The following is a 16592-nucleotide window of genomic DNA, read 5'->3' on the forward strand; positions in this document are numbered from 1 at the left end:
TATTTTATGTTATTGTTAACTTTTTGTTTATACACACAAGGTGTAAACAGAGTTATGAAAAAAAGAATGAAGAAATAGAAACATGAGATTTGAATGTTTATACAAAGTGTACAATTACTGCATGTTCATGCAGAGCCAAAGCCAATCTCACCACATCTGTTCCACTGACATTGGTTTAAATACCTATTAAATATATATAAAAAGAAAAATCAATTTTCAAGTAAAATATTTGATTTAATATTTTTAGATTTAAACTCATGACGTGATCTGACGTCAACTCCTTGTTATGTGGGAATGTACAGGTCAAGTGGCTGTGTATTTACCCAAACAAGTTATTTTGCGTAAAATCATTATAAGTTAGCATGACAAGCAAATAGATAGTTTGTGCAGGTATGATGACTGAAATATTACAAGCAGTCTTTTCACATGGCATGGGCAGCAGTAAAAAATGCTTTGAAAGATTTAATCAGCAGTCTAACACATACAGTATTACAGTCAATAACTACACATATTTACAACGTAAAGATTTATCAAGTAAAGATAGTAATTACTTACAGATCAATATATTACAAGTAAATGCTGTTTACCAGCTATAGGCTTAAAGGGGCCATCGGATACAAAATTCAAGTTGCTTAAACATAAATGTGTGTTGGAAGTGTGTGTACACATCCATCTTATAATGATAAAAATCCACTCAGCGTTTCTTGTTTTTTTTAAATCCCCTTTCTCAAATCAGGCTGTTCTGAGATTCCTGTCAGAATGACGTAGTCCTGCGCAGGCCACTCCCATGATAGCTGATTGACAAGGCCGTCTTACCTTAGACCCGCCCTGAGTGAGCTGTGAGCTGTCGGCCATTGTGTCGACTCCGGTGCAGGGGAAGACAAGAATGTCTCAGATTAAGCGATTAAATTTTTTTTTGTGTTGGATGTAGTAATGAATATAGCAGTCATCCTTTACTCCTGACATCTTAGCCGCTGAAGATGCAGAGGATTAACGTTATTTTAGTTATGAAGGGAATGCGCCGATCCCGATCTGCCTAAATGCGTCTATGTTCGCACAAATCATTCATGATCCAGCTTCATCTACAGAAGTAGTGAGTATAAGGGTTATTATGAATCTTTGCAAATCGCCTTTCCTAATAATGTGCTAATTAGCCAGTTTTGCGGCTGAAGTTTACAGTCTGCTCATCACCCCATGGAAGAGAGGGGTGGGGCGAGCAGAGCTCATTAGCATTTAAAGCAACATGGACTAGAATGGCTTAATGAAAAAAAATTTTTTTACACTACCATTGATACATTTTAACCAAAGTATGTTATAGACTTTCATTAAGACCCTAAAGAATCATATCAACTTGTGGAAAATGTGCATCCGATGACTCCTTTTAAAGAAATGACACATGACAAATATTTCACGCACTAGCGGGAAAAGCCACAAATGTCAACAGCCTTGTGACACTAGTACATTGCTTTCATTTTACAACAGCTTTGGAAAAAATAATACAGTACTGTCATGATCAACAGTAAAATCGGCCACGAAACAGACAATTTATAGGCTACAATCTATGTCTTATTAGCTAAGGGACCGTTCTCACAGAACACATCTTTGTGTTTAAATGAGACGCGTCGTATGGGAGTAAAAAGGAACGCAATGTCTTGAGTAGTGGTTTTAAAAGTTTTCAAAACCAAAAATAAAACAGTAATTAAATAAAATGAATGAATAAATAAATAGACTCGTAGAACACAGAAAAAATGATAAAGCACAGAAGAAAGCTAAAACGCGTTCTGTGTGAACTGACCCCCCCGTTCACACCAAGGACAATAACTATATTGTAAATTAAAATAAGTTTTAAAACTGGTTTTAACCACAGCAGTGACGATAATAACAACACAGAGTTGCGATGCCACTGAAATTGCTTTCAGAAAGATTGATGACAAAAACATTGACAATCAGAATTAACCTGGCTTTGAAGAAGTCGAGCATTTAAAGTGGCAGATGACATAACTGCAACGTACAACTATAATAAACAACGTCATGGTTTGTTGGTATGGATGTTAATATAGAGTTATTGTTATAGTATTTTATAGTGTAGTTCTTGGTGTGAACAGGCCTTAAGGCTTCTGTTAGCAGTTTCCTACATATTTTAATATAGTTCTCTATAGAAACGCCACATGTACGGTTTCCCATTTCTTATTTGTCCAATTGATAAACACTACCAGCTGCACTACATTGAGTCATGTGCCAAATCAATTTGTTTAAACACCATAAGAGTCTCTTTACTTCTCAGGAACGTTTGCTCCATCTAATAGTTCACCTCATACATCTCTGCACTGTCTTTGAGTCTCTGCTTATGGCAGGATGAACACTTCATGCTTTTGAACCCAAAAAGCAGCGCAGCCCCTCCCAGCACCTGTACCCAAGCTCCCACCCAACCGAAATAGAGCGACCCGGCCGGGTGTAACGTTAGTCGGGGTGGCTTGTGTACGTTGAGCCCTTGCGTCTCTGATACGGTTGAATCCACCTCGATCCCCAGCTTGGAAAGATTATGAGTGTACACTCCTAACGCAGCCAGACTGAGCACGCCCGCCAGCACCACCAACAGGCCACCAGCTGCTGCTACTCTCCTAAGCGGGATATCGGTCCAGCAGCGTACGCCCACGCTGGCGAGGACAATTCCAGCACCGCACAGGAAAAGAGACGACAGCACCATCCCCTGGACCATTCGAACCCGAGCATCCCGCTGGTAGGACCCCGACACGGGCCAGCACTCTTTGACTTCAGAGTGAACCACCTGCAGGCAGCTCTCCCATAAGCCGTCCGAACGAAGAAGGAGGAGCTCCGTTGCTCCGGCACGCCCTGCCGCACCCAACCGCGCCTGTCCCTCCCTCCAATGTGGCGTGATCGCTGCAGTGAACACCAGCACAAGGCCCAAGGGAGCAAACACCACCCCCATCAGCATGGACACAGGAGTGTGCATCACGACTTGCAGCTCTTCAGGATGAAGTTATGCTTGAAACCACCGGCGAAGACCTGGTGAAAAGTTTTAAAATTTCAGTTAAACTCATTCCACTCACACAGATTGTAGAAGATTTTTTTCATTTAAATCCCCTCAGACACCCGTCGGCGGAAATGCATTCCTGGATTCGCAGTCTGTTAGATCTAAAAGAGGAAGAGTGCATATATGCATGTCTTGTTACCCGATGACTCTCTCCTTTGAGCTCTAAGAAACATCGTCATTCCTGGCAACCAGCACAGTGGAGGTGAATGGCCCGCTGTTGCTAAGAGACAGTAACCTGGACGGTTGCATCTTTTGTGGTACATCTGAAATGGTTCTAGCACTATCAGCTACAGGTGCTGAACATCATCTTTTGACGCAATTGTGTGGTTGTGTTGTCACTGATAGTGTGAACGGGATATGTTTTGAACCAGTCCTACGGATATTATACGTAGACAGGAAGCCAGACGTCTGGCAGCTGAGAGAGCGAGCTGATGTCTGTTCCAGGAGACAAGGACAAAAGAGGCCCTACGAATGATGTGATGCTATAAAAAGCAGCTATTTTTAATGCATGAACCCAATATTTTTTAACAAGTCTGTGGAGTGTTTTCATCAACTAATTGGTTGACAATATCACCTTCAAAGGTATCTGTGAGAGGCATGTGGGCATACGTTTCAACAGTTTGATCACTCACTGCATGCTCTTAAAGTACAGCTGCATCTATCATCATCAATTTCCTGTTCCACTCATTTTCGTTGCATGGCAACCCAAAAACAAATATTTAAAAGGATGCACTGGCACCCGTACGTTAATGAAAACAACAGAATCTGCCACACTAACAAAATGCGGCTACTCACACTGACATTTTGACGTCTGTCTTCAAACCACACTAGTTATTAAATATCTGGAAAAACAGCATGACAGTGAGATCGGAACCACAGTAGTCAAGCTTTGACTGAAAAAGACAAAAAGCTCATTCCATCATGAAAAGAATCAACAGATGTGGCATACGCAAACTAGCCACACAGACCCCTCAGACAAAGATGCAAGACATGTGCATTGACCTGCTCTCATGACCTGGTTTTGCATTCGCCCAGAGATGTTAAAGTCATCTGCTTCTCTATTTGAATCACACATAAAAGAGATGTCATGCACTCACCTCTCTGCAGAAGAATGAATGATCATTCAGCTGCTCTCTTTGTTAATTCTGAGATGGATCCTTCTGCTTTCTGTCCTTTCCCTCACTCTCTGATTCTCTCTAGTCTTGTGTATGAGCTTTCCATACACCCCCGTCCTTCTTTCAAACAGAGACACACACGCACACACAGAACAAACAGCAAGTCCGACGTGTGCTGACTGCAATATGCAGACTGCCCGCTGAACCGGGCGATCTGATGACAGAAAAAGAAGATGAATTTAAAAAGTCTGCTTTCTATCATATGTACTCATCTTGGCCATGTAGACACATACATATTTATTAAATCCCAAAGAAAGATGTCAATCAGCAGATGTACATGAGCGTTGACCTCCAAACATTAGCTGCACAAATATACTCACTCCTGAACAGACATAAGAACTTATGTCTTTGATATTCTTCAATCTTTATTATGGCATATAAAACCTAAATGTAAATAATGGTCCTGTGGTGATGGAAAAAAACTGAACAAGATTTTTGTCTTATAGAGGAAAAATGCATCTTTTGATTTTTGTTTAGTTTTTTCAGTTTTATTGTCCTTGCCATATAATTACATTGGTTAGGCATATTGATCGATTTCATTGCATTACCACAAGGCATATGGTGTTATAAAAATGAAGATAACCATGAAGAAAGACATGTCTGTGAAGTATAGGGTAAGATGCCCACTTAAGAAGAACATATTTAGATTTAAGTTTAGAATGGGCATAATGGTAATGTTAATTTGCTAATTTAGTTGTCATAGCACAAAATGTGGGGTGATATGGTCCCCTACATGGGACAAGAAGACTTTTACAGAATACATGCCTTTTGATATAATTCTTATTTATTTACATTTAAATAAAATGCAATTTTATTACAAAATTTAATGCAATAGTTCATCGAGTATTTTATTTAAATACTAAAAACTATTGCATAGAATTTTTAGTTCAATTTACCAATGACAAATGACAAAGCAGAATCCCAATAAAAGAGATTAATCTAAAAAGTACATTTATTTGAAAATATTTTATCTAAAAAGTAATATATTTTATGACATATTTTGTAGATATTGAAAATGATTGAAGTACATATTGAAGATGTCTGAAATGCACATCTAGTATTTGTTAAGGTTTTGTTTTTTTACTTCAAAAGGGGGGGGGGGGGGGCGCTCGAGATACAGTATCTCTTCCGCGGCTCGGTACGCTTTCAACTCGTTTTTTTAGTCTCCAGCAAGAGACTGTACAACATTCACGTTACATGATTACTAGTTGCATGATACTAGCATACAAATAATAATAATAAAAAAACATGCTTACTATAGCCTATTTAAAACATAGTAACCACAAATTAACCATGGTTTTGCTACACTAACCATTAGTTTAGCCTATACCATAGATTAGCCTAAAACTGTGGTTGTACAACTGGTGATCAATACAAAACATGGTTACACTTTTACTATAATAAAACCATGTTTTCATGTCATGTCAAAACCATGTGTGAGGGTAATGTCCATTAATTACTTCAATAATCGCTGTTTGTGTACGACCTACTAAGTTGTGGGTCACACAGTTTAACAGCTACAAATGATTTCAGCAAGGAAATGTCTTTAAACAATGACAAAACACTTGAAAATGTTACGGATTTTGAATTTTATTTTCCATATAAAAGCAGAAGCAGTAAAAAAGGAAAACACAGCTTTAGTATATGTTGTATGAAAGCAATACAAAGCATTTGAAATGTACAAGTTTTGTGATGCAAAATCCCCAAAATGAAAAGTCACTGTTATTTAATCTGATATTTGGGCAAGTTCGACATTGCAGTGGTTCGTCCGAACTCTCTTGTCTAAATGTCAGAGGACAAAAAAATGCTGGTTGTCCTGACAACCGTTACAGCCACACAGATTCGAAATGTGTGGAGCCGGTGTTGTGCCAAATTCTGACCACCGCCAGATTACTACCCCCCTAGTATTGGTAGGTTTAGGGTTAGGTGTGGGGGAGGGGTTAGGATTAGGGGTGGGGTTAGGATTAGGCAATCCAGTAGCGATTTCAACGAGAGGGGGTAATAATTTGGCAGGGGTCGAAAATGGGCACAACACCGGTTTTCATAATATGGTGATCGAAACACTGACAGATACGCAGCTCTTTAAGGGTGGAAATGTGCGACTTAAAGGTCTAAAACACTTGTGTGTGTTTGTTCCAAATGTGAAACTAAAAGGCTGATAGTTACAGCACCCTTACTAGAAGTATGCTGAAGTAACACGCGGCAAGATTAATAAACATGCGAACCACCATCAGAGTAAAAAGCGATACGAACGCCTCACATCCTGTCCTAGAAATGATGGGCCTACTATAAGCAGCAAAGAGGCAGCATCCAAAAAGGCAAGTTTATCATTGAAATAATAACATATAACTCTTTTAAAATCACGTCAACACACAACATTATGATAATTATGTCTATTTACAATTAATATTTACAGAACATGTACCTTGTTGATCATAATTGCTCATGTTATAAAATTATTGTAGATAAAATAATAAAAAAGGTATCCAAAAGTGGAAAATGGTATGTACACTGTTCAGTGTTGATATGTCTTGTTAAAACTGAAAATGTTGGAACTGGCAGGTGAGGTGTTTCCATAGCGACTGTAGAATCTGGCTCATAGTCATGCTTTTGGATCGAAAGAACAGAAAGAAGCTGCCAGCAGCACCAGGTGTAGTGTCACTAGTTGATGTTGTCATTTATAGCTCCATAAGTGTGATCTGGAAGTGGTTGATCATGACTTCTGTGATCTCGATGAGGAAGGCAGAGTGGTTGCTGTAATGCTCGATGATGTTGTCATCCATGTTCACAAAGATCCTGTTCATAAGAGAGAAAGAATAAGTTATAGAAATTCTTGTTAAAATTCTGGCCCATACTTTATATTTATACATTGCTCTGATAACCAACAAATTGCTTATATTAAAATAGTAAACTTAAAAAACAATAAAACTCAAAAAATTAAAAGGATTTTAAATTCTATAAGTACATTTAGGCATCACAACGTTATAATGTACAGTATGAAAAATGGATATTCATTTTGAGATTTGCTAAAATATTAAAGAAACTTTTTAAAATTATTATTAGATTAACTTTAATTGTGCATAAGATAATCTAAATGTAAAAGTATGGGAAATGAGAATGCAAAATTAAGTACATTCATATTTTTAAACACCAAAACATTATTAAAAACTCCAAAATTGGATAATATCTGATTGAGTAACATTATATAATGTATCTATAGAACCAAACACACACAACTCTAAAGTTGCTTCTCTTCTGTACAAAAACCATACACCTGCTCATTGACATTTGTGCATTACTACATGATTATTTGTTTTAGTCATTATGACTATGTTGAGCTGTTGAGTGACACTGACTGATGTACAGATGAACTGTGCCCTAGCAACTGCTGAAAGAAACCTTAACCATTCCTCTACGATCTTCTGAAGCATTCATCATTCCTTCCTTAAGGGCAGACCCTGATTTAGATCCTTAAAAACACAAATCCTTATCTCATGACTTTACTACTCATGCAAACAATTATTTGGCACAACAGTTGTCTCTACCGGCCAACATGTACACAGTGTGCGGGTGTATGACAAACTAACAGCGAGGTCATGTCAGCTCTCCCAGCCCTGAGGGTGGAGGGAGTCTGATTAAAGATTGGGGCGAGAGAACGAGCAAGAATGTGGCCCGACCTGTCCCTATCCCTCAGCCATATCATCAGCTAACGGCCTGAGGAGAGTTGAGCTCCAAGTTACACTGCTCTAGGCTAGGATGATTAAGATAAAACGCCTTTAACAGAGTCCTGGACATGTTTCTTTGACCTATGTAGGTCAAACGCTCCTTAATCGCAGGATGTGAAATATGGTCACACAATTATATGCTTTACTTTAATGCCTTATACTTTATGATGCACTGAGGTGAGTTATTTCCACACATGTTCTGAAATGGATGAGTGAACAGGTAAGCGCAAATGTCTACATGGTGTCATGTGTGATCACCAACCAAAGAGATAAATGGTGTTTTGCTAGAGCCCGGGCTCATTAGGTTGCACGTAGACGCCAGTGCCACCTTCCTATCTCAGCTATCATCTATACTGTTTCTATCTGAGCTTCACAAACCACACAAAAAATACAGCACAGTCAGATGAGTCTACCTATGTTGAAATCATCTTGTCTTCCTTCTTTTGTTTTGCTTTTAATTCATTTTTTTGTTTTGTTTTTTGAAGGGGAGCAGCAATCATCACATTCCAAACACTATAGATCTCCTGTCAACCCGGTCTGTCGACTTTGCTTCCTGGCAGCTTGTTAAAATAGAGCTCAGATTATAAGAAAAGGGTTTAACAGTCGTTCGTCTCTGTGAAAGAGCATTTAGACATCCCTCTATCTGTGTTCGTGCCTTTGTCATAGGCCCCCGAAAGGTTTCGCCCAATGGAGTTTAGCTTGGAAATATCTCACTCACCCTCTTTTGCACTTCTTGAAGATTTTCCCAATGGTGTCTTCTTGCATACCGTACTTTTCTGAAATCTGAGAAGGCAGAAAGGGGACATGAGTCAAATTTTAGGTACAATTCCTCTTCGAAGTGAGATCTTCGGAAATATGTGTGACGGAAAGAGAAGCTGAAAACTCACCGCTTCTCTCAGGCCCTTAAGGGTTGGCGTGTTCAACATGAGGGCATCGAATACTTCCTCAGTCTCTCGCCTGACATACAGGAGAACTGAGAATAAAGAATTTAGCATTAAAACACTGTGCGGCTGTGATTTGTATCGCAAAATTGATATGTTCCCAGGCTTCTGCATTTCTAAATTAATCTTCCGTACCTCTCTGTTGCTCATCTCGGCGGGCTTGTTTGCTCGGCGGGGAGCTGCTCTGGTCGCCGCCGTCTGTGTAGCAGTTGATACGTTTCAGCGATGTCCTGTCGCTTTCCTCCAGGCTGACAGGGGGTACCTGGACAATAACAAACAGATAAAATCAAGGTTGTTAAAATGTTGCTTAGTTTCCTGTCTCTTGCGTGTTTGCACGCTGATGATTACGATGATAACAACTTTATCACAGTGACATCTTGAACACTAAGAGGTGCGACAATGCAGAAAAAACCATTGGATGATTGCATGACTTCCTAAGCCTTCACTAATATGCTAAAGTCACTAATATGGGCTGTGACTGGATGTAAAAAGGCCTGATGTTATGAAATGATGCTGAAATCTAACAAGTGAGAATTGCGCTAGTCTGGACTGTGGGAAAAAGCCTGTCGGAACAGCCTCCATCCCTCCTCTCTTAGGCTGTGTAAACACAGCTGAAAAGCATCTCTTCAACACCCTCAGAAGTGTGTGTACGTGTGTTTGAGCTCCCACGGGTTAATCCCTGTGTCAGTCAGCCTGGCCGTCCCCTCCTCAGGTGAGTTTCGCTCGCTGTCATGTAAACTCAGGAGCGCACCAGTTAGCATGTCTGATCTCGAGATCACTTTCTCTTATTCTTTTCCAAGCCCACTTCTTTCCCACCACATTTTTTCCCACACTTTTCCTCTCTCGCTCCCATACACTCAGCCCTCGGGGTGTTGGTGAACATGACTCAACAATGCTGCGGTAAGCCGCATATCCTAGGATATAGGGAAGAGCGTGTGTGTATGTGTGTGTGAAAGACAGCCGTACCATGCCACAGCGCTGCATGGTGCTGAAGTGCATCTCTGGGATGAATAAAACAGGTTGTGTGACGTGATCGTCTAGAGCTTTAAAGTAGGTAGAGTCCTTTCCAACAGAGCTGGAAACTAGGGCCTGTTTACAACCTGAGGAGAAGAAAAACATCTTTAATATAACACTCGCAGCAATTAATGAAGGCATGACTATCAAAAACCAGACTCTGGTGGAAAACACAGTTTGGCTAGTGGCCCACAGGTAATTTGAGTTTGAGAGCCCTCTTTTACACTTTGTTGAAAATATGTGCTTGAAAGCTAGTTTTGGTTTTGACTTGCCAAATTAGGAGGAAATCCTAAGCAGCCGTAAAGCTTTTCAGTGGCTTGTTGGGTCAGAACATGGACACCAAATGTGGAAAATATGTACTGGGTTTTTTTATGCTTTTGTTAGGGTGGTAATAGGTGTTCTCTGACAGTCTCAGGTTGTAATTATATGACTGAATGGCACTCACTCTTATTGCTGGAGTCTGCAACATTCTTGGGTCTCCTCTTGCTTCTCTTCCTGTCCTCGTCTCTCATCTTCCTCTCTGCTCCCTGCAAGCATTCAAGGACAATAAAACATTTAGAATCTCAGCAATTACAAAGTGCTCTGGCATATTAGAACGGCTTATAAAACACTTAATTAACCAATAATTAACAATGCAAAAGAGTTTTTAAACTCCTAAAACTATGCTTTAGAACTTATGTCTATTGAAATCCATTCTTGTAAACAACTCAGAGTTGATGTCTAGTTTAGATGCCAGCTGTGTAGTAAATATGCATCTGATCCAGCTAGAGAAACCACAGCAATGCAGTAATGCACTCAGCTCACCTGCTGTTGCTAAACCAGTCAGACATGTGTTAAATCTAACCTTCCCATCATGCATTTCCCCCACACACTGTCAAAAAGCTAATAACTATGGCCACCGTGGAACACACAAACGAACGAGCTTTAAGGAGATGAAGGAGATAAGGCGGTCTGGTGACATTTATCTGATTAGCTCAACAAAAGGGATCAATACGAATCAGAAGATAAAGGTACCAGACAGTATAAGGGTGAGAGACACCAAAAGAGAGATAGACACACTGAAAGAGAAAACGCACAAATACTTCAGTGTCTATTATTTCTGCTTCAGTGAAAACAGTTATCACATAGGTCAGACACTTTTCAAGTAAATAACTTAGTAGGTCATGGTAACAGTGAGTCAGGACTGTGTTGTGTTTAACCGTTTATGACGCAGTCCAAGATGAGCCAAATTAGCGACAGAGTTCCACTGCACACCCTGATAATGAAACTTAATTTTTCTGATCCATGTTTTAGGTTTAATTAAGCCTTGAAATGCATGTGTACATCTTTTCATGCTGTTATAAGATTCTCTTTTGGGTTTTTCTTCTTACAACAAATTTTATAAAGATATTAACATAGAATTATATTATAAATGTAAAAAAAAAATCATACATGTAAAATATATATATTTATTTAAATCTATATTTAAATCGATCTAATTTAAAAAAAAAAAAAAAATTTTGAAGATATATATTTTAATATAATTTTTTTTTATTTGTTGGGGGATTGGCTCACCTTATCGCAGAAGATCTTGATCTGACAAACAGCTCTGTGAATGAGGCGGTTGTTCCCTGAGCTGAAATCATACGTGTCGATCTGAAGATTTAGAGGAAGACCTTTGACCCCCTTCTGCGAGGAGAAGTCAGTGCTCAGAGAATTGACGCCAATGTGCACCTGTAAAACACATGAATACATGATACATGAAATCTCCAGAAAGCATTTTGGAAATCAGGAAAGCTGGATTTGTTATTTAACTAGATGACAGTAGTATATTTCATAGAGAAAACAAAATGTCTCAAACAAAAGGAAGGGTCAGGGATGAGACACATTAGATGTGTTATCTGCAAATATGGTACAAATGATTGTTCAATAATTCCAATTCATTTCTAAAGAAAAGGAGTGTCCATTTGAAAAACAACATGGCGAGATCCAACATGTTGGAACTGGAAGTAAAACAACAATAAAAAACAATCACCGAAATAATATGATGATTAATGGATAAATGAGTGAACAGGTGCTGATTTCCAAACATTTCTTCCTCGTTCCTCATAGCTACTGATTCATTTAGCTCAACAAGATTGAATAACAGTTAACAGTTGGAATATTTGAATTAAAATTCTGATTTATTAGATGTATTGTTGCTAAATTGCTTGGCAACCGAACATTGTTAGATGCTAGACTAATAAATTATTTTACTTGGCAGAAAAATTATTTATTCGGATTATTAGCTAAAAAATCTGTAACTCTTAAAAATGTCTTGTAACATTGCAGTGATTGTATTCTTTCTGTCTCAGCTCCACCTTCTGTGAGTTTCGTTGTCCCACCCATCACTACCCTGGGGGCATGCTGAAATGTGCCCTATTTCTCTTTCTCTCCTTCCTTGCTTCCTTCCCTCCCTCTTTCTTTCTTTCTTATTCCCTATGATGACAGATGCCTGAGGAGGCCGCATACCGTAGATACCACTGCTCTCTGACACTCCTCTAAATGATCCTCCTTTCAACCCATCACTTAACAAAAACAAGTGACAGGTGGATCTGTGTGTTTGTGCTTGTACCTTTGCTTCTTCATTGGTGTTCCAGATAAAGGACAGTGCGTTGAAAGCCACCTCTTCCACGTTACTCACTCCACTGAAAACTTCCTTGTAGTCAGCTGAGAGAGGCAATAAAGAAGAATTTATTAATATAAATTGTATGATATGAAACACATGTCAATCAAAACCAATTGACATCTGACTTTAAATCTAATGATGGGTGCGGCCATAGTTACCGGTATATAATAAAAACATTCTTTATTTTCATAATTAGTGTTGTCTTGTTTTCCAGAATTATTTAATAATAATTATGATTTATATACTTGATGTTTATGCTTAAAAACGATAGAGTGATAGTTAGGAACGCACCGATATCAATGACTCTCTGTTTAACGGTAGGCTGTCGAGCGTGCCAGTGGTTCCAGTACTTCAGCTGCATCTCAGGACTCTTGTCATTCTCAAACACAGCCATGATCATCGTCTGAGAGAGATAAAGGACGAAAAAAGAAGCATTATCAGAACCTGCTACTTTGTGTTTTTTAGAGAGTGGTGACTCCCTTTAGGACAAATGCTAGTCTTTTTGTCGTTTACCAAGCGAAGTCGTATGTCACCACACTAATGCTCTTTCTCTTTGCTTTGTCACTGACCATATCAGTCTATATGCGCTAACAAAACAGCCAATCTGTCACACCTAGAATATGCAAGGGCATATGAGTTTGGAAGTTCTAGGAAACTTCCCCCAATGCTTCTTTGCTGTTGCACATCATGGTTACTAAATGACAAAATGTTGAAATTTCTCAAAGGATGACTAAATAACTAGCAACTCTTTCTCTTTGGAACAAATATATGGCAAGAATAAATTTTGTTCATTGTTTCCATTATTTGGGTCTATGAAAGTATAACTTACTTTTAATTTGCTGCATGAAAACCCAGCATTGCTGTCCACTCCCTGCAGCGTGATGGGGTAAAACTGCCCCTTGTTGAGGTACACCATGGGTATTTCTGTTGTTTTGTGCTGGGAAGCTTGTGGGGCACCAAGAACAAACTGGAAGTCATTCCTGTAAAATGCAGTCAAATTAATTTTTATGCAATGGCATTACTCAGTATTTTACATACTAGCATCTATCGCTTTTTATAGCTTGTATAAAGTCACCAAATGACACAGTTATATTTTATAGAGTGAAAAGAATAGCTGATTTGTGAAGGCTCATACAGTTAAGAAACCAGTCTCACCTGTATCTATCTGGAGGAGAGTTGGAGTAGGACTCTGAATATACAGGGCTTGTGTGTCCCACAAACGTGTTGTAGGCTAGAGGCTGTTTTTTTGAAGAAAACAAACAGAGGTGTCATAAATTGATGGTAATTATAGTGGACAAGCACCTGTTTCGGTCATTCATGGCATATTATTTAGGATCTGTTGGTATGGCTCAAAAACTACGACAACAAAAAAAAATGACATTAATATAGTTTATATTTTAAATGTGTTTTCAGATGTTCTGCAAACCTCAGGGGTCGTCTCCAGAAAGGGTTGGTCAGATGGCCATGATTTCTGTGTTGGGTGCAGGAGGGGGTACAAGTTGTCCCCGGTGTAGCTGTCAGTGCTCAGTAATGCTTGCTTTGAGTTACTGGAGGTAATGGTTTCAGAAAGCAGCTTCATGATGTGAGCGTTCTCCAGCGTGGCCAGCTCAGGGGAAGAGCTATTTGCTGTCCTGAGAGATAAATGACAGCACAAATTGTGACCAATTTTTTATGGTACTCCATCATTAATGTTATTCACGCAGGGTTAACTGTTAGCTGCCTAAACAATGGTGAAAAAGCGTTAAAGTCAATAGTTTTGTTCAATCTCTGCATTGTTTATGGAGCTTTCTTTGCACGAAAAGCAAAGCCAAACACAGGGCGGGAGCTGTTTGCCACCTAACGCTGATTTTTTTTTCTTTCACTGTTTGAGTTTCTTGGCAGGCTTTGACATCAGGGAGACCAACAAGCTCTATAGGCAGCTATTTTTCACTTGCACAAAAGGGTGCTGTGTAGTGACTCAGTCTTTTTGGGATGGGTTGAAGAAGAGGATTAACAGCTGAATCAGCTCTGACCTCAGATAATCTTTAGCTAAATTACTCAATCTATATTTTCATCTTGCCTTCTCTTTTATACTATATCCTTGCGATATATGCTCCCATACTATATATTTGCTATAAAAGCATTTTGATTCATAAATCATAAAAGTGTATGGTCAAGCTTACCTTTCCATGTACATGCTGCGCTCACGTGCACATGATGTCATCTTCTGCTCTTTAGGGGCCTTAAAAATAATAAAATTATAATATTATTTCTGTATATAATACAAATTAAGTAATGATAATAAATAATTATGTTTATATTTTTAAAAATATATCTTTATGTTACCTTGCAGGCTTCATAGAGGAGGCTTAGAGTTGCAAGTTCTTCGTCTGAAGACAGTCTGGGTTTAGTCTTGCTGAGGTCACCGCCGTCCATGCCAGGCCAAGAGTCCATAATGCAATTGTCTGGATAGCGTAAGTAGTTGAAACTCTCGTTCTGTTGTACCATGAGAGCCCTAGGTGAAAGAAGGAAATATTAGCAAGCATTCCCTGGAATTGCAACGTGATTTTGCATGTATATGGCAAAATGATTAACAGCTTATAGGCCACAGAAATGTGCCTCTGGTGCACATAAAACTTTCAGTGACAAAATTACAGCCTTTAATAAATAAAGGATGCAAGAGCTGATGCTCTTCATACAGACTTCAAACTATAAAATCCCACAATCACAAGCAGTAAAACATATAAGAAAAGGACTAAATGTCAAGAAACAGTGATAAATCTGACTTTCTCTTCTCATCTGTGCTCGTAAGGACAGAAACTCTTGTAATGGACCAACAGTCAGAGGCAAACCCTAAGTGTAGGAACTTAATTTATCTTAACACAAGCACCACAAACAAAAGACATGGATTTGAAGAGGATCACTAGCTCCTTAAACAGTTGGATTTGTTTTGGGACTTTCCCTAACTACTAGGATTAGCAATGAGGTGGTCTGCTATGGAAAGCTAAAATACAAACAGAGCAGTTTAGACACCTGTGCGCACACTAAATGAATGAGCATTTTCTGGTTATTTATTTATTTATTTTTAAAACTGTGCAGACTTTTCTAGATATACCCATATTTTCTAATTTTAGGCACCTGCACGTTGGCATAGACCCCGACCTCTGACACATTAGACGAGACTAATGTGTTTCTGTGCTTGTGCACTCAGGCCCCTAGGATAGTTACACCAGGCTGTCTGTAAAGAGTAAGAGACAGAGTGTGCGTGTTTGGGTCCTGGTGTCAATTTTCTGCAGAAATTATCATGTACTCATTCATGTGGGGGCCCGTTTACACATGAGCAGAGGGAGAGTGGGAGAAGAGAAGAAAGACATTACTCAAGAGGAACAGACAGCTCATAGCAGTGAAACTGCAAACTATAGCACACCCCACAACAAAATCAGATGAATCATATGAAACAAAATTTATTTTTTTAGTCCTACATTAACAGCTCATTTGAAAATGTCTATACAGTGGCTAATACAATATACATATATATATATTTGTATCATAAATTAAACCCTTAATCTAACAAATAATATTTTCAGGATATTTGAAAAGTGGTTATAGCCATTAAATTTTAGTAACAAAATGGTATTTGTGTTCAACACAGCCTAACTAGAGCATTATAAATGAATGCAAATAAATGCAAAATTGATGACACTTACTCAATCTCCTTGGTCATGACTCCTCTGACAGTGATGATAAAATCCTTAGTTTGTAATCTTGTCCCTTCTCTCTCAAATGCGTGTGTCTGTGCTTGTATCCTGATAAATGAAACGGTTTGATTTGTATCCACATCGTCTCTATATTTATCCACCTAGCAAGTTGGCTTCTTTGCTCTCATTGGCTGCCAGCCTGAGACAGGTGTGTGATAGTGCAGGTGTATCCTCCCTTAACTCTGTTGGTGCTGGAGAGAAACTTCAGCATGTGTTTTGGAGAGGGGGGTGGTGAGGGGAGGTTAACTCATTAACACCTCATATAAAAGACTGAAAGTCTCCAGCCACAGGTGTGAAA

At 38.9% G+C, this 16592-nt stretch overlaps 2 protein-coding genes across 2 annotated transcripts; both read right to left on the reverse strand.

Annotated features, from left to right (window-relative positions):
* Positions 1 to 2299: 2299 nt before the first annotated feature.
* LOC306886733 (claudin-23-like) lies at positions 2300 to 2974 on the reverse strand (the record flags this gene model as incomplete). The annotated part of the gene is made up of 1 exon (XM_079444056.1): positions 2300 to 2974. One exon carries the CDS (start codon positions 2972 to 2974, stop codon positions 2300 to 2302), a length of 675 nt encoding a protein of 224 aa, XP_079300182.1.
* A 2825-nt stretch (positions 2975 to 5799) lies between these two features.
* Positions 5800 to 16355, reverse strand: LOC306886619 (grainyhead-like protein 3 homolog). The gene is made up of 15 exons (XM_079443895.1): positions 16244 to 16355; positions 14883 to 15051; positions 14720 to 14778; positions 13984 to 14188; positions 13713 to 13795; positions 13387 to 13537; positions 12849 to 12960; positions 12504 to 12598; positions 11465 to 11623; positions 10356 to 10437; positions 9863 to 9996; positions 9032 to 9158; positions 8843 to 8928; positions 8674 to 8738; positions 5800 to 7026 (listed from the first exon to the last, which is right to left on the reverse strand). The coding sequence occupies exons 1-15, from the start codon at positions 16258 to 16260 to the stop codon at positions 6909 to 6911; spliced, it is 1662 nt and encodes a 553-aa protein (XP_079300021.1). The 5' UTR covers positions 16261 to 16355; the 3' UTR covers positions 5800 to 6908.
* Between the last annotated feature and the right edge of the window lie 237 nt (positions 16356 to 16592).

Source organism: Barbus barbus, assembly GCF_936440315.1.
Source record: "Barbus barbus genome assembly, chromosome: 20".
NCBI classification, from domain to species: domain Eukaryota; kingdom Metazoa; phylum Chordata; class Actinopteri; order Cypriniformes; family Cyprinidae; genus Barbus; species Barbus barbus.

Bases quoted from the DNA above. Each gene is read 5' to 3' on its own strand.
- LOC306886619 (XM_079443895.1), bottom strand. The intron at 8,739-8,842 runs GTGAGTTTTCAG...CTGCCTTCTCAG, and splicing joins TTAAGGGCCTGAGAGAAGCG to ATTTCAGAAAAGTACGGTAT. The intron at 7,027-8,673 runs GTGAGTGAGATA...TCTTATGAACAG, and splicing joins TTCAAGAAGTGCAAAAGAGG to GATCTTTGTGAACATGGATG.